The 24,593-nt window shown below is 42.6% G+C and overlaps 1 protein-coding gene across 5 annotated transcripts in view; it reads left to right on the top strand.

The window, feature by feature from the left end:
- Positions 1-24,593, top strand: part of PAK2 (p21 (RAC1) activated kinase 2) — a 1,120,998-nt gene that overhangs the window by 736,608 nt on the left and 359,797 nt on the right. For all 5 annotated transcript variants that reach the window (XM_044070347.1, XM_044070345.1, XM_044070348.1 and 2 more), the window contains one exon: positions 16,555-16,672. In XM_044070347.1, the coding sequence (XP_043926282.1) occupies positions 16,555-16,672 (118 nt within the window). The remainder of the gene's footprint in view (positions 1-16,554; positions 16,673-24,593) is intronic.

The following is a 24,593-nucleotide window of genomic DNA, read 5'->3' as shown; positions in this document are numbered from 1 at the left end:
CAGGCTGCAGTCTGTTAACTATACAAACATCTAAATTGGGTACACATGGTCAAAGATGGTAGAGCCTTTGTTTAATTCTCCTACAGATAGAAATGATAATCAGGGTTTCCATTACTAATTCTTCCTGTGTAGTCTGTGAGAAGTTAGAGGCACTTTGGAAATATCCATATGCGGTGGTAGTTTCTCAACAGATGTTTTATATCTTTTGTATAATTTTTGCCACCGTTACTATTTCAAGACTGTAGCATGCATCATTTTTACCTTGCCACCAGGTAAGATTCCACAGTCATGGACAGATGTGGCAAGAGTAATCTGCCATGTTTGGGTTTGAGTTCCCCAACTAGGCCCACCTTCCTAAATTGTAGTTGTCCTTAGCAAGTCAAACCCTGGAAAGATAACCAAACTTCCCATGTTTGGGGTTAAGAAGGATCTGATGCAGAAAATCTATGGCTTAAGAGTATTTTTCCTTGTATCTACTTATTTTGACTGTGCTTGACACTGTGGCCAAGGTTGCAGGTGCAAATGTGTGGCTTAGCTGAGGCCCTCTTTCAAGGAGGACATTGGATGCCCATTTTCAGGGACCACCACTTTTTTTTGGTCAGGCCTCCCAGGCCCATGTCAGATGACTTCCTTAAGAAAAAGGCCCTCCACTGGGGGAGGACCTTTGTGGATCTCTTGTACCTTCCTTACTTTTCTAGATTATGCCAGCCTCAAAGAATAAGTCTTCTCACTGTCTAAGGAATGTTTTCAGTCATCACAGATGTCCTTCTGTTCTAATGTTGCAGTATTCTTTACATGAGGGAATCCTCCGCCTAAGGTGACCTGATGTCCGGCCAGTATACAAGAACTTTAAAGTATGGCTAGTACATGAGATGTTGCAGAAATGGCTTAGGAGTGCATCAGCCATAAAAGTGACGTCTGCAGTTGCAGTCCTCAGAACTTCTCTGCCACATACTAGCAGTACTTTAAAGCTCTTGTATACTGGCCGGATGCCGGGTCACCTTTGGAAGAGGATTCCCTCATGCAAAGAATACTGCAACATAGAAGAGAAGGACATCTATGGTTATGGTAAGATTTTGCATAACTATTTTTTTTGCTCCTGTGTTAGCTGAGGGTCAGAAGGAGGTGGCATCATCCAGCCATTAGAGTTCTGACATTAAATTAGGACTGCATTGTGGAGTAGTCACAGATAACTCATGAATTCTTCGTGGTCACCACAGGTCATGGGGATTTTTCATGTGTTCAGCTCAGGTCTTGTCTTATTCTGTGCCGAAGAAAGGGTTCTGCTTAGTGAATGGCCATGCAGTTTCACTGGATCTCTAGTATTAGGTTCAGATTTTGATGGAAGGAGCCACAGAATCTGTCCTCCATAGCAAGTTGTCAGTTCCAAAGAGAATGGATAGTTTTTCTATTCTGGGCATCAGTTTCATCCACCTACATTTTTTTCCAGCTGGGGACACTACAGGATCTGGCTGCTGACACTGGTCAAGGTAGTCTGTCTGTGTCATGACATTCTTTGGGGTTTACATTGGAAATTCTTCTGATTTGTTGTAGTCAGGTTTCACTTTCTGTGCAGACTAAAGCCATTAGGGCTTTAAAAGCCCAGAGAAATTTGTCAATGTGGTTTTGCCATTATGGCCCTACCATGGGACATCTTGAAAGCTTCTTTGCACCAGATAATTGTATGGTTACAATCCAGAAGGGTGCCAGGAGTGAGTATATACTGAGAGTTCTGTTGCACTGTGTTGCAGAGAATCGCTGTTTACAGGCATGTAGCTGGACACTCTCCACTGTTGGTGATTTATGGACTTGGAGATTGCTCAGGAGGTCATGACTTTGACTTCATGGGTGAGGATGCAGCATCGGGTCCATCCTGAGATGTTGTCTTCTGGGCCACCATTTTCTTACTGTATCTGCATACCCGTGGCGGCAACTGCTGCAGTGGACTGTTAATTTTTCAGTAGTTGCAAGGCCATGTTATGATCAGGGATCCCCTGTTGCCTGGCTTTTGAAAATGGCTTGCTAGTTGAATCGTATTTGTCATTGGGCAGTGTGCTGTGTTGGCCAAAAGCCGTTTTTTTCAAGGCACGGCTACTGCCATGGCTTGTTTCAGGAGTGCTGTTTCTGAAATTGCACTGCTATTACTTTCTTTGTTGCTCACTTTCATAAAGGATAATTGTCCTGATTACACTTCCAGGAGTCAGGTTTCTTAAGACATCTATATGTTAGAGTTCAGCTTCTGAACCTTAGTCCTTGAAATTGCATCTGCCCCCCCCCCCCACTCCCCACCCCAAACTGTTTGAGGAATCAGTCCATTATAGGACCCTCTCCAAGAGGATGTTGTATAAATTCTTACTGTATCCTTTTAACTCTGAACTGACTCTCCCTGATAGGTCATAGATAACCTTCTGCAGTCCCCCTCACCAGAGTTCCTCCTGGAAGTTGGGCAAGTATGTTTGTTTAAACCAGTGCCTTTGGCCTAGAGGAATATAGCCCTGACTCTGTTCTAGATGAGTACAAGTTTAATTAGCAACTCATATGCATGATGGTCCATAACTTACTGCGGGAAAGGTCCCACTGTTGAATAGACTGGCTAAGAGGCGGCTTGATGGTTGGTAAAGCAGAGGGAAGAAAGGTTTATACTTGTAAACAGAGGCCTTCATTTATTATTTCTTGATCTGCAAACAGTATACTAATTGTTTGGGGTAGTCTGCATATGACAGCCAGGTTTGGTATTTTTTTGTGAAAAATTCCAGATTTTGATTGGTAGAGAAGGGTATACCTAGTTGTAAGACCCCTCAGAGAGGTTCCCCTGAAAAGGTCCACTGATATGGTAAGAACACTTATTCTGGTGCAACTTGTAGGTCTGCAAGAATGCCACTGCCATTAACATACTGGAGTTCACTGACAGAGGCCTTGTAAATTGTCTTCAAATGCAGGCATCCAGGATTAGACTACTACATCTGTCGAGTGTTCTTTAAGCTGTCGTCTTTAAGGTTTAGGATTGCAGCTTGACAAATAAGGAAGACAATCAGGCTTGATTAATGACAAACTATTGTTCTGAGCCTGTATTTTGAATGTTGAGATGGTTTCTTGAAACATTGTAGAGAATGTCATCAGGGATAGTTATGTAACATTAAATGTTGAGAATATTACCCAATCTGTCGAGTAAGATTTTACTGGCTACTGCAGTAGAATTTGCAGACTTGATGCAAAAGAAAAGGTGGAGGGGAAGAAGCAGTGCACAGACCTGAAAGGAAGGATGCAGAATATGAAAAACCTAAACACAGCTCTTCAGTAGCTCTAACGGACACCAGTTCAAGATTTAAAGCTTTTGTCATCTTGAACTGAGCTGTTGTCTCCATACTGAATATCTAGTAGTAGGTCCACTTCAGTCTTTTCTCTGAAGTGTAGTCTATGCAGTTTATGCAGTTAAGGGTTCTTTACACCATTGGTGTATTCTTGTCAAGAATACTTCTGCTTGGTGCAAAAGGCATTCCTCGTATAAGCTCCGCCATAGCTCCCTGTCAGACTTTTTTGCAGGTTGCTCTGTCTGATGTAGGCTTTTCAGAAGAGATCTCTGTGCACACTATTCAGAAGAAGAGGAGGATTTTTGCATACATTTTTGGGGGGCCCTTTATGATCAGATGTAGGCCACAATGCTGAATTCTTATTCAGGTTCCTCTTCTATGGTTTTCTTTGGGAAAACTGTTGACTTTTCTAAAATAATTTAGTGTAATAATCTTTCTTTACTTAGACAGGGTCCTGCTAGTTGATAAGACAGAATGAATGTCTCTGGACTGGCCAACTTGCTAAATTTCTTCCAGGATTTTTGATAAGCTTCCTTCAAGAATCCAAAACACACAGCCTCCAATTCTAAAGAAAATGGATATCCCTTGTACGGCTACCAGAGACATGCTGTCTGTATAACTGTAAACAGATCTGACTATGTCTGTTTCAGCTCAGTCCTAAGCTGTTCCAAAGGAGACTGTGATTGAGGATACTGCTGTGTTTGCACGGAAAAGCCGTCCAAACTACAGATTTTCTGATGACATAGCTCATACGTGGAAGATTCTCTGTGAATGCATGAGTTATGGCACTAGCTTACGCATCCTGTGTCTAAAGCTGATCAACAGACATTGCAACACTTGGACTGAGAGCATCATGTAACTTAACTATCATTTTCCAAAAAGACATATTGTAAAGATTATTGAGAATGCTCAAGTTCATGACTGTCCTAATACATTTGCTGAGAATTCAGTTTTAATGGAGATGCAGTGTTTCACTGCATACAGCAATCACCTGCTCAGTACTCTAGATAAGTCATTGTAAACACAGCATGTCATGGGCAGTAAAATTCAGATCTAGTTCAGTTGGTTGACCTACTAAATTGCCGAAACTGACATGGTCGAGACCATATGATTTATTTAGTTTATCAATCAACTTGAACAATGCAAATAACGCCTGCAAACAAAACAGTTTGTGTGCACCCCCCCCCCCGCTAATTTTATATATATATATATATATATATATATATATATATATATATATATGCCAACTCTGAGATCACACTATAGCGGGGAAAAGGGCACCTTCCCCTTTTCCCACTGTACCATGATCTGAAGCCAAAATGGTCAACAAATTAAATTCTCACACTCACACCTGTGGCCAGTTTATTATGTCCAGTCTACCTACTGCACATCTTTGGAATGTGGTAGAAAAACTGGGCAACCAGAGAAAATCCACAAAAACACATGGAGCAGTTGCAGATCCCACACAGAAGGCACTCCAGCCAAGAGTCAAACCAGAGAATCTCATGCTGTGAGGCGGCAGCACTACATGCTGTAATATATGTATTAATTATGCGCAGACACGCACGCACACACAGGTTCTGTATCTATGTTTCTGTAAACACAAAAGAAGAGTAGGCACAGTAGAGCAGTGGTTGTCCTTGCTTCTGTATAGCACTTTTTTTTCTCTCCAGTTTAGTTCTGTGATGTGGTGCTTCCATGTGGAATAAGTACAGCCTTCCTGTGTTCATGTGGATTTTTGCAGTCTGTTCACTTTCCTACCACATTCCAGTAACATGCCAAGATTCACCTAAGTGAGATCTGGTAGGGAAGGCTGTGAGCCTTAGAAAACTTTCTCAGGATTAGTGGGTATGGATCTTTATTGGGAGTGGGGTGTGGGCAGGGGCGTACTGAGTACCTTTGTAAGCTTTACTTTAGGTCTTTGGTGGAAGTGGAGGCTAGTGGCATTGGTTGACTCAACCTATTTCTCCAAATGTCTCCTACTTTGTGGTCCCTGGTAGAGCTAAAATGATCTTGGGATTGACCAGTTAGGCACACAAAACAGGGGGCTAATTTTGCTTCCCTTCCAGGAATTTGAGAAACCAAATGATTAATCTGTCTTTTGGGTTCTTTGGCCTTTTACACTGTAGTTCGTCATGGCCTAAAAATGTCCCAGCATCCTTTTTAATATTTTAATATTCCGAGTCCCCATGGACTAGGCATGTAACCCTTTTCTCTTCCTATAGTGGTGGTATGAGGGAGGTTATATTTCATTAGCTTTATACTGGCCTGTGATGATACTCATACCGGATAAAGAAATAATGAGAAAAGTCAGTCTACCACTCCTCTGGCGGAAATGTGATGACAAATTTTTTTTTTTTTTTTGCCCTTGGCTTTTAGAGGTGTGGACATGTGACATTCACGTTGGTATTTCTTTGTTGGTTTTCTGTACTGTAGCAGGACTGGGTCTAATCTGCTTCCTTTGGGAAAGGTTGCCTTTAGCTTGTATTGGCATTCGTAGAGAGCTGACACTTACTGCCAGTCACTGTGTGCATTTATTTCTTACCTAGGTTCCTCAGCATACCTCTCAACCTCGAAATCTCAATGATCTGGACAAAGGCCCATGAAAAGTAGGTACAACCGGCCAAATATCGGGATGCTGTTTAACATAAAATTTGCATACATAATCCTGTAACCCCACCCCAATCCAATGGAATTATGGGATAGCAACATGAAGATTGAAGTCACTAAATAAATATTTGGCATTTGAATTTCACACTTCATATATCTCAGAAAATACATACTAATGCAAAACCTGTTCTAGCAACTATGAGTTTACAGGAGCAGTATTTAAAATCTGTCCCTATTTTGGGGCCTTTGTCCAGATTTCTTGCTCTGAGACTGAGTGGTATGCCAGCCAGACAAAATAAAAACTGGTTCCTTCACAAACTTCAAAAAACTACTTCCTTCTCACATCCCACCTCACTGTTAAGGAATATTTAGAAGTCATTGTTCACAAAAATATACAAGTTAAAATCAACCAACCCTCAGGCTTTCTTACACTTGTCTTAACCTGTTATTTTGGAAACTCCAATTACATTCAGGATGTATACTTTCTGGATGTCTGTTAGAATGATAGGTTTTGCCCAGATTATCAGCAGCATGTTTTGAGTACGCCCAGAATCGGCCCTCCACTTTGTATCCAACTACTTATCACAAAGTGGAGCAGTGGTAGGGGTGCCCATTTTACAGTAAAATACAAGACTCTACATCTTCTATGAGTTCTTTTTGAGTCTCATTCTAGTTTCGCATTTAGAGGTTTGCCATTTGTGTTGTTCAGAAAGAGTTAAACAGTACATGCATGAGATTATACTTGCACTGAAAACACTACAGTGCTGGGCAGATGTCCTTCATGGATGCATCTGCAGTCATAACAACTGGGTTGTCCTGTCGTCAGGCAGCCCTTCGGTCGGCCGGATTCCAAAGTCCGGGTCCGGCTTCGGCTGATGTCGCACTTCACCCGACGTCATCTCTGCTGGTCTTCGGGTATAAAGGCATCAGCCAACGCCATTTTCTCCAGTCTTTCTTGCCGCGTGGCTCAAGCAGAAGCTGTTCGCAAGTGCGGTCGGTCAGATCCAGAGATTACTACTACCGAATACTCCTTCGAAGACTTCTAAAAGCTAAGTACCCCGTTGGGGACTCTTTCTTGCCTCAGCCGATGTCAGAAAAAGTCAATAACTGTTTAATTTGTGGGAAACAAATACCTCATAAAGATTTCCACTCTTACTGTTTGCCTTGTTTAGGCCCAGACCACGACGTAGCAGCCTGTTCGGCCTGTGCTTCTTTCAACCGACGAACGCTTAGACGTCGGTCGGAGTTTGCTGAACAGTTTTTCGGCTCTGAATTTGCGTACATTATGCCGTCGGATCCTCCGACTACCCAAATTGTTAAAACGCAAAGAAAAAGACCGACACTCGCGGTCCGCGGTTTCGGCGAAACCATGGTTAAGCAAACCATGAGTGTCTCGGTTTCGGCGAAACCGAGAAAACTGATCAGAGTACAGCGAATCAATGACTACTACTGAGGTTCCGGTTACCTTACTTGAATCGGCCTCAGAAATTTTACCTACTACAGTGGTTACTAGTGACTTATCAGACACCATCCCTTTGGATGTCTCTACCCCAGCACGTGGTGCTGCTAGGCCTCCTGCAGCCATGTCTATTAAAGCCTTCGCCAGGGCTAAAGCAGCCAAATCTACTAAGTCAGTGCCTGTTAAACCCCCTCAACCAGGCCCACTTCTAGTTCACAAATGCTTACTCTGGCAGAAGATTTAATATCCTTAATTAGGGGATCTCAATCTCACCCAGACAGGGCCTCTCAGCCCCAGAAAAGAGACCTAGAGCAGAGCCCCTCGAGCCTGTGTCCTCTGATGATTCTGCGGAAGACTCAGATATTACAGACCAGCCAGAGGCTCCTTTCTCCAATTTTGAGGACTCAGATGCTGAAGAATCCATTCCAGCTGCTTCCCCACCAGAAGAATTCTCCTTTGGGGAAACCTTACATGCCATGAGAGAACAATTCCAATGGCAGGAACAGGATTTTTCAGACTCCAGAAAAAGACTTAGGACTTTTCTGCACCTACCACTACACAGGCCCTTAGCTATACCTCCTGTCCTCTCTGTTGTGGACGATGCATTTAATGATGTTTGCACTGCACCAGATTCTTTACCTCCAGCACCTGCCAAACCAGATAGATTTTACAGGGTGCCAGACACTCATCATCACCTATACAAGGCCCCTCTTGCAGACCCCGAAACTATATCCCAGGGCCCTAAGGCAGTAGCCTCAACCACAACAAAAAACCCTATTCCTTCTGAAAGGGAAGCCAGGTCTTTAGACAGATGGGGCAAAAAGGTTTACACCTCTGCTACTCTCAGCTAGAGCTTTAAACTGTCAGTTTCACATGATACAATACCAAGAGTTTATGCTTGATCAGTTAACTAAAAAGCTATCCTCTGATGACTCTATAGATAAGAAAAATCTATTAGAAATGGTAAATAACATACAACAGGTTAGTAACCATTCCTTAAAATGTGGCTATGATGCACTGGAGGCTTCATTTAGATCAGCCATGACTGGCACAGTGATAAGAAGACATGCATGGTTGAAGGAACAAGTTTTACCGGATCATGTTAAAGCTAAGTTATTAGATGCTCCTATGGATAAGACCAGTTTGTTTGGTACACCTGCCCAGCAGGTAATGAAGAAAATGGAAGAAAAGGCAAAATCTGTACAAGCGGTTAAAGATTTCTTGCAGGTTCAGCCCCAAGGTTTAGCAGGAACTGGCCTGCCAAAATTGGTCCTTTCCTGACTCCACAAGATCCCAAAGGGGCAGGAATAGACGTTCCAGAGGCAGAAATCAATCTAGAGGGGTGCCTACAGAGGACGACAGTGGCAAGGTAATAACAGAGCCACAGGCACAGCCACTACCACTACAACAGGGCAATCACAGTGACTTGATTCTAACTCCGCCTACCAGGGAACAAATAGCAGCACCCTTAGGTGGAAAATTAACCTTATTTTCAAAGAACTGGCACTATATCACAAAAGACAAGTGGATTTTGCAAACCATAGACCAAGGTTACGGTTCCACTTCCACACTATACCAGTCAAAGAGGAATGCCAACCCTACCTCCAAATCCAAAAACAGAAGCTCTACAGCAGATAATGCAATTAACAAAGATGAGAGCTGTGGAAAGAGTACCAATAACAGAACAAGGCAAAGGATTCTACTCCAGACTATTCCTAGTTCCAAGAAAGGAAAAAAGTTGGAGACCTATTCTCGATCTGTCCACCTTAAACACATACATCATTGTCCCAAAATTCAAGATGCTGACCCTACAGCAAATTCTTCCCATGCTGGGCAAGGAGTGTTGGCTGGTAACTCTAGATCTCAAGGAGGCATACCTGCACGTCCCCATTCGACCAATTTGCAGAAGATACCTCAGATTTCTTGCAGGATCAGAGCACTATCAATTCTCAGCATTGCCCTTTGGCTTATCTACTGCCCAGAGTATTCACAAAATGCCTGGCATCAGTAATCGCCCACTGCAGACTACAGGGAATCCAAATTTATCCATACCTGGACGACTGCCTGCTACAAGGGGACAACAAAAGCAAGCTGACAACAGATTTACAAAGGGTCATTTACTTGCTACAAGCACTGGGATACACAGTCAATTTGCAAAAATCAAGGCTGATTCCATCCCAAACAAGGACATTCTTGGGCTGAATTGGACACAGTAAAACAAATGGCATTCCTAACTGCAGAAAAACAAAAGATCTCCCTCTTTACTTCTTGGCACTAACAAACCACAGCAAACTAACAGCAAGAAAAGTTCTGCAGGCCTTGGGCTTCATGGCATCATGCATAATCTTGGTTCCACATGCCAGACTACATATGAGAAAACTACAGTGGTACCTAAAGAATTTATGGTCCCAACACAGGCACAGCCTAGAAGCAGAAATTCCACTAATTCCATGCCTAAAACAGGAGTTCCTATGGTGGGCTCAAGCATGCCAGTCAAACCCAGGCTTACCCTTTCACAAATATCAAGCAAGCCAAACCATCACAACAGACGCCTCAGACCTAGGATGGGGGGGCTCACATGCTGGACATGCGTGCAAGGATTGTGGACGCAGGACCAGCTTCACCTGCACATCAACCTAAAAGAAATGCTGGCAGTAAAACTGGCAATCCAAAAATTCAGACCATTTCTCAAAGAAGGCCATTTGATGATAAGGACAGACAACACCACAGTCATGTGGTACATCAACAAACAGGGAGGCACTCATTCATACCCCCTATGCAGAATGACTTTGGACCTTTGGAACCTGGCACTCAGCTACAACATCCAGTTACAGGCAATGTTTGTACCGGGAAAGGAGAACTCTCTAGCAGACATGTTAAGCAGAACCACCTCGGATGCTCACGAATGGATGCTACACCCGGACATCTTCAAGACCATCGCAAAGAAATGGGGAATGCCACAGATAGATCTATTCGCTTCCCCTCTCAACCACCAGCTCAAAAAATTCTGCACAAGGACATTCCATCCACTTGCATCGAAAGTGGATTCGCTCTCCTTCAGCTGGAAAGGCCTGACAGCATATGCATTCCCATCTCTTCCCTTGATACACAAGGTATTACTAAAAATCAAGGAGGAACGTCCAAGGATAATCCTGATAGCTCCAAACTGGCCAAGACAACACTGGTACCCATTGCTGAGGAGCATGTCTCGGAAAAATGTGGTCAATACCCTGATGCCTTTGATGTTAACTCAGAACAACTACAGCATCATGCATCCAAACCTAAAACGTTGCAGCTGACTGCATGGCACATCACATAGCAGCAACTATTCCAGATCTCTCCCAAAGGGTTAAAGACATTATCCTTGAAGCCCGCAGACCTTCAACAAGAAGAAACTATGCAGGAAATGGAAAAGGTTTGTCATTTGGAGTGCTGAAAGAGGGAAGGATGTGTCGAATATAGATATGGCTAACATTCTGGAGTACTTGGCAGAGCTTCTACATACAGGCCTGTCCTATTCCTCCATCAAGATACATGCATCAGCTATTTCAGCAGAATACAGCTTTGATCCACCTGTCTTCTCACATCCTCTACTCAGGCAGTTCCTCAGAGGGATCAAGAATGCAAAACCTCCTAGGAAACCACCACTGCCAGCTTGGGATTTGAACTTTGTGCTAGAAAAGTTGACACTCGCACCTTTTGAACCAGCAGCAACAGCAGACCTACAGCATCTTTCATGGAAAACTGCTTTACTACTGGCAATAACCTCAGCAAGGAGGGTTTCTGAACTTCAGGCCCTAATGGCAGTACAACCCTTCCTAATCTTCCACCAAGACAGAGTGTCCATGAGGACTAATCCTACATTTATGCCTAAGGTGGTATCCAGAGTGTCCTTAAACCAGGCAATCCACCTACCTACCTTCTTCCCCAACCCACAAAAGAGGGGAAAGAATGCTGCATGCCTTGGATGTACACAGACAGCTACGCTACTACCTGGACAAAACAAAAAGTAACAGAAAAACTGACCAGCTTTTTGTAGCCTATGCAACAGGAAGGGAAGGAAAAGCAATTTCCAAACAGACAATCTCCAAATGGATAGGAAATTGCATACGATTCTGTTACTCCTTCCATGGAAAACCAATTCCACAGAACATACGACCTCATTCTACAAGAGCAACAGCCACTACCACAGCCTTCTTACGAGGAGTGGCAACCAAGGACATTATTGAGGCGGCTACTTGGACCTCCGTGCATACATTTGCCAAGCATTATAATTTACCTCTGTATTCCAGATCCCGAGCAGGGTTTGCCACTGCTGTACTGCAAGGGATCCTAACCACACCATAATCTATTCTTCCTCCTCCCTAGTTGGCTATGGTATTCTACCCAGTTGTTATGACTGCAGATGCATCCATGAAGGACATAGTACAGTTTTGTACCTACCATAAATGTAGATGTCCGAACTGGATAGCATCTGCAGTCAGGATTACCTCCCTCCTTCCCCTCTGTGGTACTCCTAGGGTATTTACCCTCCTAATAGCTAGCTGGTGGGGAGTCTTTATGGTGTATTTGTTTGTATATATGTACATACATGCTTATTTTTGTGTTTGCCTTCTATCCTTGGGAACATTGGCATTTTTACCCAAAATTTAGCCTTCCAAGAGGGCAACTGGCATCTGGGGCAAGAAACACTGAAGAAAATGGCGTCGGCTGATGCCTTTATACCCGAAGACCAGCAGAGATGACGGGTGAAGTGCGACATCAGCCGAAGCCGGACCCGGACTTTGGAATCCGGCCGACCGAAGGGCTGCCTGACGACAGGACAACCCAGTTGTTATGACTGCAGATGCTATCCAGTTCGGACATCTACATTTATGGTAGGTACAAAACTGTACTAACTTGCTACCATGCAGCTATGAGAGAGAGAAAATTTCGACCCGGCATAGTCACTAAATCTCCACCTTTCAATGAAATGGAAGCTGACAATTTAACAATAAAGATGCAATCAAGAGCTCACTGTTGCTCCAAGTAAGATCTCTCGTTCTAGGAACAAAGTTGAGGCTAAATGCAAACAGCTCAGGCTCTTTATGACAATACATATATGTACAAACTGACATGTTTTGCATTTATTTCATCTTTTATTTCTTACAGTAAACTTACTTCTGCAAGCAGAAATGCTGTGCTTTTTACAATTAGCAAGAAGCAGACCAAGCCGAATCTCAGGACAAAGACTGGTAAAGTACGATGTCACCCACAGCAGAATGTATCCAAAAATACTCAAATTTATTTTTTTTTTTAAATAAAAACCTTAAAAACACATTACATAGATGAGCGCTTTCACACCTTTTCAAAACAGGTGCTTCATCAGACCTAAAAACAATTTAACTGTCTTTTAAATACAAAAACTGCCACCTCAAATCTCGTCACTTGAGTAATGGTTTTAAAGGGACCGTTCTATTGAGCTCCCTTCTACTGTCAGCCTGTAATTTTACATTTATGAGTACTGCTTGCAGGAATTGTTGAGTGGTTGCTGGAAGAAGAGGTTAACTGTTAATGCAGAGCAGCAACTGACAGAATTGATAGGTAAACAAAATTTTTCTTTAATGGGCAAGACAGCATTGTCTGGATATGCTTACATACTTCTCAACTGTCTCTTCTTTTGAAGAACACCCCTGATTTTGTTGTGCCCCAGAATTCTGTCGTCCCTTGTAAATTATTTGATTTTTCTGGTAAATCACTGAAGGTTTACAGGCAGTCAATGCCAATCATTAGAGTTCTGTACTCCTTGCATAGTGGATTAGATAACCCATTAGATAACTGTAACATAACAAAAGTACTTGAGCATTTTGATAACATGGGAAATCATTGTTTGGCTGAGCGGGAGAGATCCTTTACCTTTTCTTTTACTTCGGAGACTAAAACATTTTAAAAACACATGAAAGTTTGTTAATCTGAACTTCTTCGCAGACTGAAGTTTCTCCTTTTACAGAACTCATGACCTGATTGGTAACCTCATGGTTCATAGTTACAGTTCTGTGATCCCCGAAATAGGACAGCTGTAAAAGTAACAGAACACTTTGGAAATGCATGTCAGGTTTAAAATGCTCTAGGTCATATGTCTACATTTATTTTCTGTTTTTGTTTTGACTAGAAATGTACTGTCTTTATTTGGAACTACCATCTGTGCTTTTTGCTTGCAAGTACTTTCGTCGTTGTTTTTTGCGAATTGTGATTTGTATTACGATGATTTAAAATTAACTAAGTTTGTCTTGTAGTCCTGTGAACGACAGTATTATTAAAGGTTATGCCAGCTGTACAATAATGAGAAAGAAATGGTTGCTTTGCCCATATGTTTTTTTGAAGCTGATATTACCAGTGGGAGTTGAATGCCAAAAAAATTATATTTCCTGCAGTACCGCAAGAAGTGTTCCTTCCAGACTGTTAACCAGCACATACCTCTCAACCATGTCCAATTATGGCTTAGAATTGTGTGCTAAGTCCATCTCTTTCTTAGTTCTGAAACTAATTTCTTAGGTCACATGGAGCCACAGTTTATCCTAGTTTTCTGTGGGCTTAATGTAGCATTTGATGGGTGCAAGCCAGAGGCAGTAATGACAGTAATCCTTGTTTTGGATGCCAGTTTATCACCAAATGCACACACAACAGTTATTAAAAAAAAAAAAAAATGGGAAATTGAAGGGGCTGCTCAGAAATCTGTGGTGCCTCATTATTTTGCCCTCAAAACCAGTAAATACAGAGGAATTCCATACGGTTAAGAGACATGTTCCTCAGTCATAGCCTTAGAGTCTAGTTTATGTACCTTCTGCATTGTCAGCCTTTTTGCTGGATGCTGACAGTTCTGTAGCAGTTTCTTCCCTTTTGGTTCTACTGTATGGGATCTTACCTAGCTTCAGCACCCATGAGAGATGGTCCCTAACATTGGAAGTATGTGAACGTAAAGTCCAAACAGGAAAACCTCGCCAAAGGTAACCGTTCACAGCAAACAGCAACAGAAGTCCATAAAAAGCAGTTGCCACCAGTATGAAGAAGTATTATTCGTCACTGGTACAAGGCAGCAAGTACAAAAATAAAAGCAGTAAATAAAATCCAAGAACAGTAAGCGTTTTTGGGTTACTACCTTTCTTCAGACAATACATTACAGATACAGGAAGTCATTTAAAACCCTTCACAGCCAATCAATGTTCAGTATCGAGTCTGCCTTTTCTTCAGGGCGGTCTTAATAGGAAATACCTCATTGAGGCCAGGAAATCTGTGCACTGTTAATTCTATAGTCCACCTAGTTTCTTCACACTCAGTTCTATTCACAATATCGCCCCCTCTGTTCCCTTTGGATATCAGCCTGATAACCATACATTTAAAATTGTGACCTGCAAATGCTAATTTTTCAGCCTAATGGCTGATAGGTGATTCAAGATTCTAGTTTTTAACATGCAAATGGTCTTTCCTATATAATAACAGTTGCAGGATTGACATGTGCCTAGATATATGACATTCGGGGATCTACAATTGGCAGTCACAGCAAAATGATACTTTTTTCCAGTGCTAGGGTGGATAAACTCAGTTTCTGAATTAATATAGCAATAAGCCTTACAGGAACCACACGGTCTGGTCCCCTTCCTTGTCACTATATGTATATGGACATCTCTACCTTCATTGCTTAACAAGTCTTTTAGATTTTTGTTATTGTTATTATATAGAAAGACCAATTGCATGTTAAAAACTAAAAACTAGAATCTTGAATCACCTATCAGCCATTAGGCTGAAAAATGAGCATAATGCTCTTTTTAGGCATGCATCAGCATTTGCAGGTCACAATTTTAAATTTATGGTTATCAGGTTGATATCCAAAGGGAACAGAGGGGGCGATATTGTGAACAGGACTGAGTGTGAAGAAACTAGGTGGATTATAGAATTAACAGCACACAGATTTCCTGGCTTCGATGAGGTCATTCCTATTAAGCCTGCCCTGAAGAAAAGGCAGACTCAGTATTGAACATTGATTGGCTGTGAAGGGTTTTAAATGATTTCCTGTATCTGTAATGTATTGTCTGAAGAAGGGTAATAACCCAAAAGTGCTTACTGTTCTTGAATTTTATTTACTGCTTTTATTTTTGTACGTGCTGCCTTGTACCAGTGACAAATACTTTATACTGATAGCAACTGCTTTTTATGGACTTAAGTATGTGAACATGTACAGTAGATGTTTGAAGCCAAACCTTGTTGACGAGTAAGAAGTGCTCTTTTGTGTCCCCTCCTGAAAGTTGGCACTCTGCCAGGTTTGCTTCAGTTGTAGGGTTCTCTCCAAGACAGGTACAAGGTAGTATACCACTTGGTGGCAGTGGGATAAATGTCTTCATTACTGATTTGTGGGAAGGTGCTCTGCTGTAGATGAATACCAGTCTGTTGGGCACATGGAATGTGTTCCATTGTGTAGTTAAAGCATTGCACCATGGCTTACTGCATTCCCAAACACAAGAACTTCTGCGGGAAAAATTGACTGTGACGAGGAATAACCCAACATTAGGACATATTAAGGAGGGTCGTCTTCATAGATCAGTTGCTAGAGGAAGATCATGTCTGTCATACACACGACAACTTCAGCTTAATTTCTAAATGTGTATAATTCTGCAGTACATTTGTCAGGTATTTGGCATATTTCCTAACTCTTGTTGAACTTTTTGCCCAGCTGTTGGCAAATGGTTACCCTAAGAGATGAGCATCCATTTTATTGGTTTTTGGAGAGTTGTATTAACTAGAAATTTAACTGCATTGGGTGTATTTATGGTGATATATATAGCACAAAATATTTCTGTAGGTGAATACTGTTCCAGTATTTGATGTTTCACTTGACTGAAAGAAAACTTTTAGACCACCCTGCTGTGGTAGATGGACTGTTTCATTTAGTTACAACAGCAAGTTTGTGCTGTTTTATTCCTTTGTAAATACATTCTGTTCAGGATGGTTTAATACGGATAATCACTCTGTATACTAAAAAGTCCTCTCGAAGCAGTGATAATGCACTTTATAGTACTAAATTACAAGGACTACCTGCATTTATTGTTTGAATTGCTGTGAGGGGAGCTATTAGGATTTAGAGATAAGTGATGAAAGCTAAAATGTTACAAATTTATTTTTGCTTTTTGTTTTGCACAGATGTACACACGATCTGTAATCGATCCTATTCCTGCACCTGTGGGCCAAGATGCTAAGGCTGGGGACAAACGAGGAAAGAAAACAAAAATGTCTGATGAAGAGATAATGGAGAAGCTAAGTATGTACTCCACAGAAATAGCATTAAGAATGCAGCGCAGGTGTTTCACATAACTGAAGTTTCTTGCAGGGCCAGTGTCTCGGTGGCTAAGATGTTTACTTTTGTAGTTGGGGGGAATAAGACTGAAATCTTAATTTTGGGGTGTTGCATAGTAGGTTAAAATACTGGGATATGTTCCTGTGAAGTTTTCTGCACAGTTAAAAAAAAATGTTAATTGCAGTATTCATAGAAGTTGTACATGTCCAGCATTAGATCACTGTTGCAGTAGCCCAAGCTGTATAGGCTGTATACCCCACTGCGTTGGCCAGCTTTTCAAAGCTAAAAGGTACCTTTTTATTTACTCCATCTGGAGCTCCGGAGATGCTCCATATAAAGGACTGAGTGCAAAAATCTTGGAGCTTTTTGCCTCCAAAAGGGAGGCAGTAACCTTGGAAGAAAAATGCTGGGAAATGACTGAAAAGGGAAACTAAATACATGGGTGGGTGTATTTATATATCTACATCTAATCTATTTACGCACACATATATACGCATGCGCACGCACACCTGGTTATTGCAGCATTCTGTTACCACATCTACTGTTATGGTATAACTGCATCAATCTTTATCTAGGTAGTGGGCTTGGTGCCAACACACTGATTGTTTTGGCAGTTGTGCTGCCTGCGTATCCTAACAAAGAAGTTTAGAATGTAAGCTTTTCAGGTCATTGACATGGCAGTGTGTTACTGGCGTTGATTTGTTGCCTTAAATTATTACGTGACTTTGTTAATGTAGCAAGAATCGCTGTCTTTCTTGTGCCGCTGGCTGTTTTTACCACATGACTGTCACCTTTGTAGCTGTCCAAGGGAAGTTAGAAAAGGACCAAGTGAAAGAACATTGCTTTATTGACAACTTTGAGAGCTGCTTCTGTAATATTACACCCATTAAGTTGAAAGCAAAAAATTACCAGGATTCCAGTTGTAAATCCTGGCTTCCTTTTCAGGTCTGCTGCAGGAGCTTTTCACCTTCTCACTTGTGCTTTATTTACCCATTTATTGATTAACTGCATAATTTTCATCACTAGGTTGCCTGACTGAGGTACAGTAAGAAACTGATGCCTTGTGCCCCTTATCTTGTGAACAAAGCTCCAATTATTTGATTACTGTTGTCTGTGAATTTTGTGCTTGTCCATGGCATGCATTCGTTGATTGTGGATTCCACTGCTGCTCCTCTGAGAAGCCAGGACTTCTATGGAGGGAATTCTCCAGTATAACTCTGAGTGACTATTGTTACTTGTTAGTCATGGTAGTTTTCTCCCTTCATGTGACTTCTCATGCAGACTTTGCTTTGGGACCACCACTTGTCGGCTTTTATAAACCTTTTCTGAAGATAGTGGATCCTCATGAGGGCTTATGAGCAGACTTATTCAGGAAGATTCCAATCCCACTGGTTCAGGTCTGTCCCACTTTGGAGCATTTGCCATTGTTTTTACTGCCTGAAGCTCCTGATAAAAAGCAAGCATCTGTTGTAGAAAGCTCGGCAGAAAGTGTTGATCATCTGTATATTCTGAGTTGTACTTGTCAGAAGAAAAGAAGCTTATGCCATTTCCATCTGACACTGATGGGGCTGAATATTTTTCCTTTTCCAGTCCTCCACCTGAGCACATTTTAATAGTAGTGGAATCTACACATTTCTAAATGCCACATAGACTTGCAAATACAACTTGCATATTTATGGTACTTCATCCTGTTTTGTTGATTTACTTGTTGGTTGGCGGCAACTATATTATGTTTTTGTCACTTCTCAAATTAAGTGACAGCTTTGTGTTTTTGAGATAAGGACACAATGGGAATATAGTGTTTTCCCTTTTTCTCTAGTTTTGCAGTCTTAAAATTGGTATATATGGAGAGTTATAGGATGTGAGGGATGCTGGAGCTTTCCCTTCCTGCAAAAACACAATCTTTGTTCTGTTAAGAAAAGTCCGTGGATATGGTGTCCCCTGTCTGTGCATTAATGGAACAGACTTTGCCATTGTCCATTGGTGAGTAGAGAGAGAGTCATGCGTGCTATTTTTTTATTTTTATTGTAGAATTTGAAAACCCAGGTGGGTGAACTGCTCTGTTTTCAGTTATGATCCAGATACAAAAGTTCGTAAAAACAGAGCATGACAAGTTACTAGCATAGATCAGTAAAGTTGGCACATCAAAATAATAACATAGTACATTGTTAGTAGCAGTAGAATTCCATGGAATGCCATCTATAAATATGTATAGAAAGATAATTTATAGTACAAGAGAGAGTCCTTGTAGTTACGATGCAAATGTCCAAGATTTTTCCTTATTATTCCAGTGATTCTAGATTTATGCATATAGGTAGTTGATTCCATATAGTGGAGCCTATTGTAGGGAGAGGTGTTTCGGTCAATTTAAATCTTGAATTTGGCAGTGTTTAAAAGTATTTTGTTCATAGGTTCATACTAGGCTATCTGCCCTGGGGCAATTATAAGCCTAGCCCGATTCTGTATGGCTTACGCCACCCCTTGATTTGAGTATACTGTGCCCTTTTTAAGGTTTAGTTTACTGTGCCTCTGTCTAATAGTGACACGGGAGTAATCCCTGGGTCAAACCTACGATCCCCCATCCACCTATCGAGATTCTTCTTGAAGATATTCAGTGAAGTGCTCTGACTCACATGAACTGGAATTCTATTCCAGAGCGAAGGGAGCCTCTGGGTTATGAACCTGTCCCTCCAGCAAGTTCTATTTATTTTTGTGCTGAGGTTCAAGTCCCTCGAGCGTGTGGCTCTAAGGGATTTAGATTTACTGAAGTGGAGCATGTCCATTAATTCTGGATTTGACATAGCTTTGTATGTCAGGCATAGATCGCCTCGAAGTAGGCGGTATGCAACTGAGTAGAGCTGGAGTTTTTTTAACCGAGCAGCATATGACATCTGTTTGAGACCCTTGATCCTCTTGGTGAAATACTTTTGGGGTCTCTCAAATTGCTGCAGGTGTCGGGTAAGGTACATCCCAAAAGGGGCATTGTATTCTATGATGGGCCTGATGAGGGATGAATAAAGGGGCACGATTACCTCTCTTGATCTAGATGTGAAACCCTTCGTGATGAGGTGGGCTATGTAGAAGGTCTTTCTAACCACTTTGGCAATGTGGTTTTCAAAGGAGAGATTGCTATCAACTTGGGTCCCCAGGTCCCTAATAACTTTCTCTGTACTTAATGGGTTTCCGCCTATGTGGTAATTTGTGGGCACATTGTTTTTGCCAAAGGGTATGACTATACATTTTTTGGCATTTAGCTTTAAACCATGGCGCTGGTACCAGTTATTTGTCTCTGTGAGACCTTTTTGAAGGATGCTTGTGTCAGCTGGAGAGTCGATTATGGCGCCCAGTTTGCAGTCATCTGCAAACTTGGTGAGCCATAGTCCTTCCACGTTTGCCTGTACCTCGGAAAAGTATATACCGAACAAGAGTGGTCCCAGGACAGAACCCTGTGGGACGCCACTTGTGACCGGTTTTGAGTCTGACATGGCTCCAGCAACTCTCACTCTGTGGGTTCTGTCTTTGAGCCAGTTTGCGACCCATCTTGTGACATAGGGGTTTATATTTAAGCTGGATAGCTTATCTATGATGCCTGAGTGGGGTATTGTGTCAAATGCCTTTGCAAGGTCCAGATAGGCTGTGTGGACTACCTTCCCTTCATCTATGGCTTTGGTGACTGTTTCGAAGAAGTCAACCAGGTTCAAAAGGCAGGATCTGCCCTTGACAAAGCCGAACTGGGTAGGATCTAGTGTCTGTAGGTCCCCAATGTCTTTGTTTATGAGCTCCATGATGATCCTCTCCATAGCCTTGCAGACTAAGCTGGTCAGGCTTATGGGGCGATAGTTTCCAGGGTCCGTAGAGGCTCCACCTTTGTGGAGTGGGACCACTGTTGCTGTACACCATTCTGTGGGCACATATCCTGTAGTGAGGCTGAGATTGTATAGCTGTTTTATTTGAGGGATTAGTTCCTCTTGAAGTTTATGTAGGATGCAACCTGGGATGCCATCTGGTCCCATGGAAGCAGTGTTTTTTGCTTTGGAGAGGGCAGCCTTCACCTGAGCATCAGAGATGTTTGGGAGGCAGCCCTCTGCCAGGATAGATACTTGCTCTTTTGGGGGGGAGGGGGTGGAGAAGTTTGCACTGAACCTGTCTGCCAGGATATTGGCGATGTCTGTGGGTTCAGTGTATTTTTTGTCGTTTAGAATCAACTCAGAACAAGTCTGGGAGTTGCATCCCAGGTTCCTAACATAACTGAAAAAAGCCTTATGGTTGTCTTTGGTGTCCTGTGCAATTTTTCTCTCGAAGCTGGCCTTGGAGGATTTTGAGGGATCGTAATTTTTTGCTAGTACTGATCAGAGATGCCTTCCCTATTAGGGATTTTGCTCTATCATGTAGTAGCTTCCTCCTCCTGTTGTACAGTTTATTTATGGCAGGGGTCCACCAGACTGGACGCCTGCCTTTGGATGATTGGGTCTTGGTTTTGTTTGGGATAGCATGATCCATGCATTCCTGGAGATGTCCGTAGAATGCGTTTATATAGGATTCTGCTGTTTGGGCCGTAGTTTCCACTGGCCCTGGGGCCTTGAAGGATTCCACTTTGGTTTTGAGAAATGAGAAGTTCGCTTTTGAGAAGTTTTTCACTGTGGCTTTCTGGGCTGGGGGTGGGGTCGGGATGTGGACATCCAGTGAAATTAATTTATGGTCTGATCTTACCAATGAGGGATATACTTCTGGTGTGGCGCATAGTCCTCATGTTGGTAATGATCAGGTCTAGTATGTTGTCCCCTCTTGTGTGAGTGGTGACTAGTTGCTTCTAAGGGAGTGTGGCTATGTTCTGCAGATGTTCTTCATTCCACATTGCTGCAGTCCTAACCATTGGGTAGTCCGCTGTCCAGTCGGCCCGAATACCAAAGTATATGGCTGACGTCGGTCAAGGCGCATTAGACTGATGTCAGGACGTCAGGGTACTAATGCGCATGACCGACGTCATATCCTCAGTCTTTTTTGCCGCATGGTCCGATGCAGAAGCAGTTTTGCGAGTGCAGGTTGGCGTTCTGAAATTTTCTGAAGTCGGAGTTTCAGACCGAATCAAAGTTGGCTAAGTACCCGTTGGGAACATTTTGGTTTTTTCTTGCCTCAGTATTTAACCGGATGTCAGAAAAAGTGAATAACTGTATTTCTTGTGGGAAACAGATACCTCATAGGGATTACCATACTTTGTGTATACCTTGTTTAGGGCCTGAGCACGACGTTGTTGGATGCGCTCTTGTGCTAGATTTAACAAACGCACTATTAAGAGAAGGTTAGACTGTGCCAGGTTAGTGTTTGGGAAGCGTTGTAATTATAAAATGCCGCCGGATGCTCCGGCGCCTTCGTCCAAAAAGCGCAAGGACAAAGCAGCAAAGCCTAGAGTTGAAGAACCGGCAGTCCCGGACGTCGGTTCTTTAGAAGGCTCAGTGGAGCCGGAGGTTTTGCCAGGAGTTTCTTTGGAGTCTCAGGCAGAGACTTTACTGTTACAGGATGTGCCCTCTCAGGAGGTAGGCCAGGCTGAGGGGGCTTCTCAGGTAGCTGTACTTCCCTCTCTTCCTAAGGTGGTTCGAGCCTCTCCTTCTGTTTCCAAGACTTCTTTGAGAGGTAGGCCAGGTTTAGCTTCAGTGGGGGCTTCTCCTAGCACTTCAGGTTCTGTGCCTAAGAAACATATGCTTAAAATGGCAGAGGATTTGATTACTATGATTAGGGGTTCTATGCCCCCTCCTGATAAGAGGCCTAGGGTGGAGCCTGAGTTTGAGAGTTTTGAGCAGTGTTCAGAGGCTTCTGAGTCTTCGACTGAAGACTTGCAGGAGTATCCTCCTTATTCTGATTCTGATGTGGATGATTCCACTCCTTCAGCTTCTCCTCCTGAGGATTTTTCATTTTCAGAGACTCTGCATTCCATGAGGGAGCATTTTAAATGGGAAGGCCAAGATTTCTCTGATTCCAGGAAGAGGCTTAGGGAATTCTTGTTTTACCCCAGCATAGGCCCTTAGCTATACCTCCTGTTTTGAATGTGGTGGAAGATGTTTTTGCAGAGGCTTCCCTGAACCCTGATTCTTTGCCTCCTGCCCCTGTTAAACCTGATAGGTACTATAGGGTGCCTGAAGCTCATAAGTATCTTTTTAAGAGTCCTAGGGCAGACCCGGAAACTGTCTCTCAGGGGCCTAAAGGTGTTAAGGCCTCTGTTGTTAAAAATCCTGTTCCTCCTGATAAAGAGGCAAGGGCTTTGGATAGATGGGGAAAGAAAGTGTATACTTCTTCCACTTTAGCCATGAGGGCGTTGAATTGTCAGTTTCACATGCTAAAATATCAGAATTATCTCCTTTCACAATTGAAATCTAAGGTGGATGCTCTGGCGGAAGGTATTGAGTGTAAAGAGTTGCAGGATTTAGTTCATGTGTCTGAACAAGTGGGTAAGCATTCCTTGCAATGTGGTTTTGATGCTGTGCAGGCCTCCTCGAGGGTGGCTGCCACTGGTTCTGTTCTTCGCAGGCACGCCTGGTTGAGGGATCAGAATTTAGCTGAGCATGTTAAGACAAGGATTTTGGATGCTCCTTTACAGTCTGATGTGTTGTTTGGTTCGCCTGTGGAAGCAGTTTTAAAGAAAATGGAGGACAAGGCTAAGTCTATGCAGACTGTTAAAGATTTTTTGCAGGTGCAACCTCCGAAGTTTAGCAGAAATTGGCCTACTAAGGGATGGACATATCCTGCTTATGATTCCCAGTCTAGGGGTAGGTCTAGACGTGGTAGGGGCAGAGCTCAAGGTTCTTTTAGGCCTAGAACAGGGAGTTCTCCTGCTCAGATTTCTGGTGAGGGCAGGGGTCAGTCCTTTCGTAAACAGACCCAATGACCTGCCTTTTCAGCTGCCAGTACATTCTCGTCTGGCAGTCCCTTTGGGAGGAAGACTGTCTCTTTTCAAAGAAAATTGGGATTTAATTACTCAAGACAGATGGGTTTTGGATATCATTCACCACGGTTACAGGTTTTATTTCCATACCTTGCCCCCTTTCAAAGGCATGCCAGACGTTCCTCCTCCACAAAGGAAAGAGGCTCACAAGCAAATTTCTCTGTTACTCCAAATAGGGGCCATTCAGCCAGTCCCTGTACCAGAAAGGGGCCTAGGATTTTATTCTCGCCTGTTCCTAGTACCAAAGAAGGGGAACACGTGGAGACCAATTTTGGATTTATCTATCCTCAACACTTATCTGGACATTCCCAAGTTCAAAATGTTGACGTTACAACAACTTTTACCTCTGCTGGGCAAAGATCACTGGATGGTAACTTTAGATCTCAAGGAAGCTTACCTTCATGTGCCTATAAGACTAAGTTGCAGAAAGTATCTGCGTTTTCGAGCTGGAAATTCTCATTATCAGTTCTCTGCATTGCCCTTTGGCTTATCTACTGCCCAGAGTATTCACAAAGGTTCTGGCTCCAGTGATAGCTTACTTCAGGCTAAAAGGAATTCAAATCTATCCTTACTTGGACGACTGCCTGATTCTGGCTCAAGAAAAGGAAGACCTTCTACAGCATTTGGAATATGTCATAGCAGTGCTAAGATGCCTAGGGTATTCTGTGAACGAAATAAAGTCCAGTCTAGTACCCTCTCAAGACATGTGCTTTCTGGGTGTGAGACTGAATACAGCAGCCCAGATGGCCTTTTTAACCCCGGACAAACAAAAGAATCTTTCCAGTTACTTCCATCAACTATCTCTTCAGTCCGGGCTGACTGCAAGGACAGTCCTTCAAGCCTTAGGGTTCATGGCATCTTGTATTCTGGTGCTTCCCAATGCCAAACTGCATATGAGGAAGCTGCAATGGTATCTCAAAAATGTATGGACACAGCACTGCCAGGATT

This window comes from Protopterus annectens, chromosome 4.part1, assembly GCF_019279795.1.
Source record: "Protopterus annectens isolate FY-2018-M chromosome 4.part1, PAN1.0, whole genome shotgun sequence".
Lineage (NCBI taxonomy): Eukaryota > Metazoa > Chordata > Ceratodontiformes > Protopteridae > Protopterus > Protopterus annectens.
The sequence above is the reverse complement of the archived record's forward strand: the minus strand, read 5'-3'. Positions and strand labels throughout refer to the sequence as shown.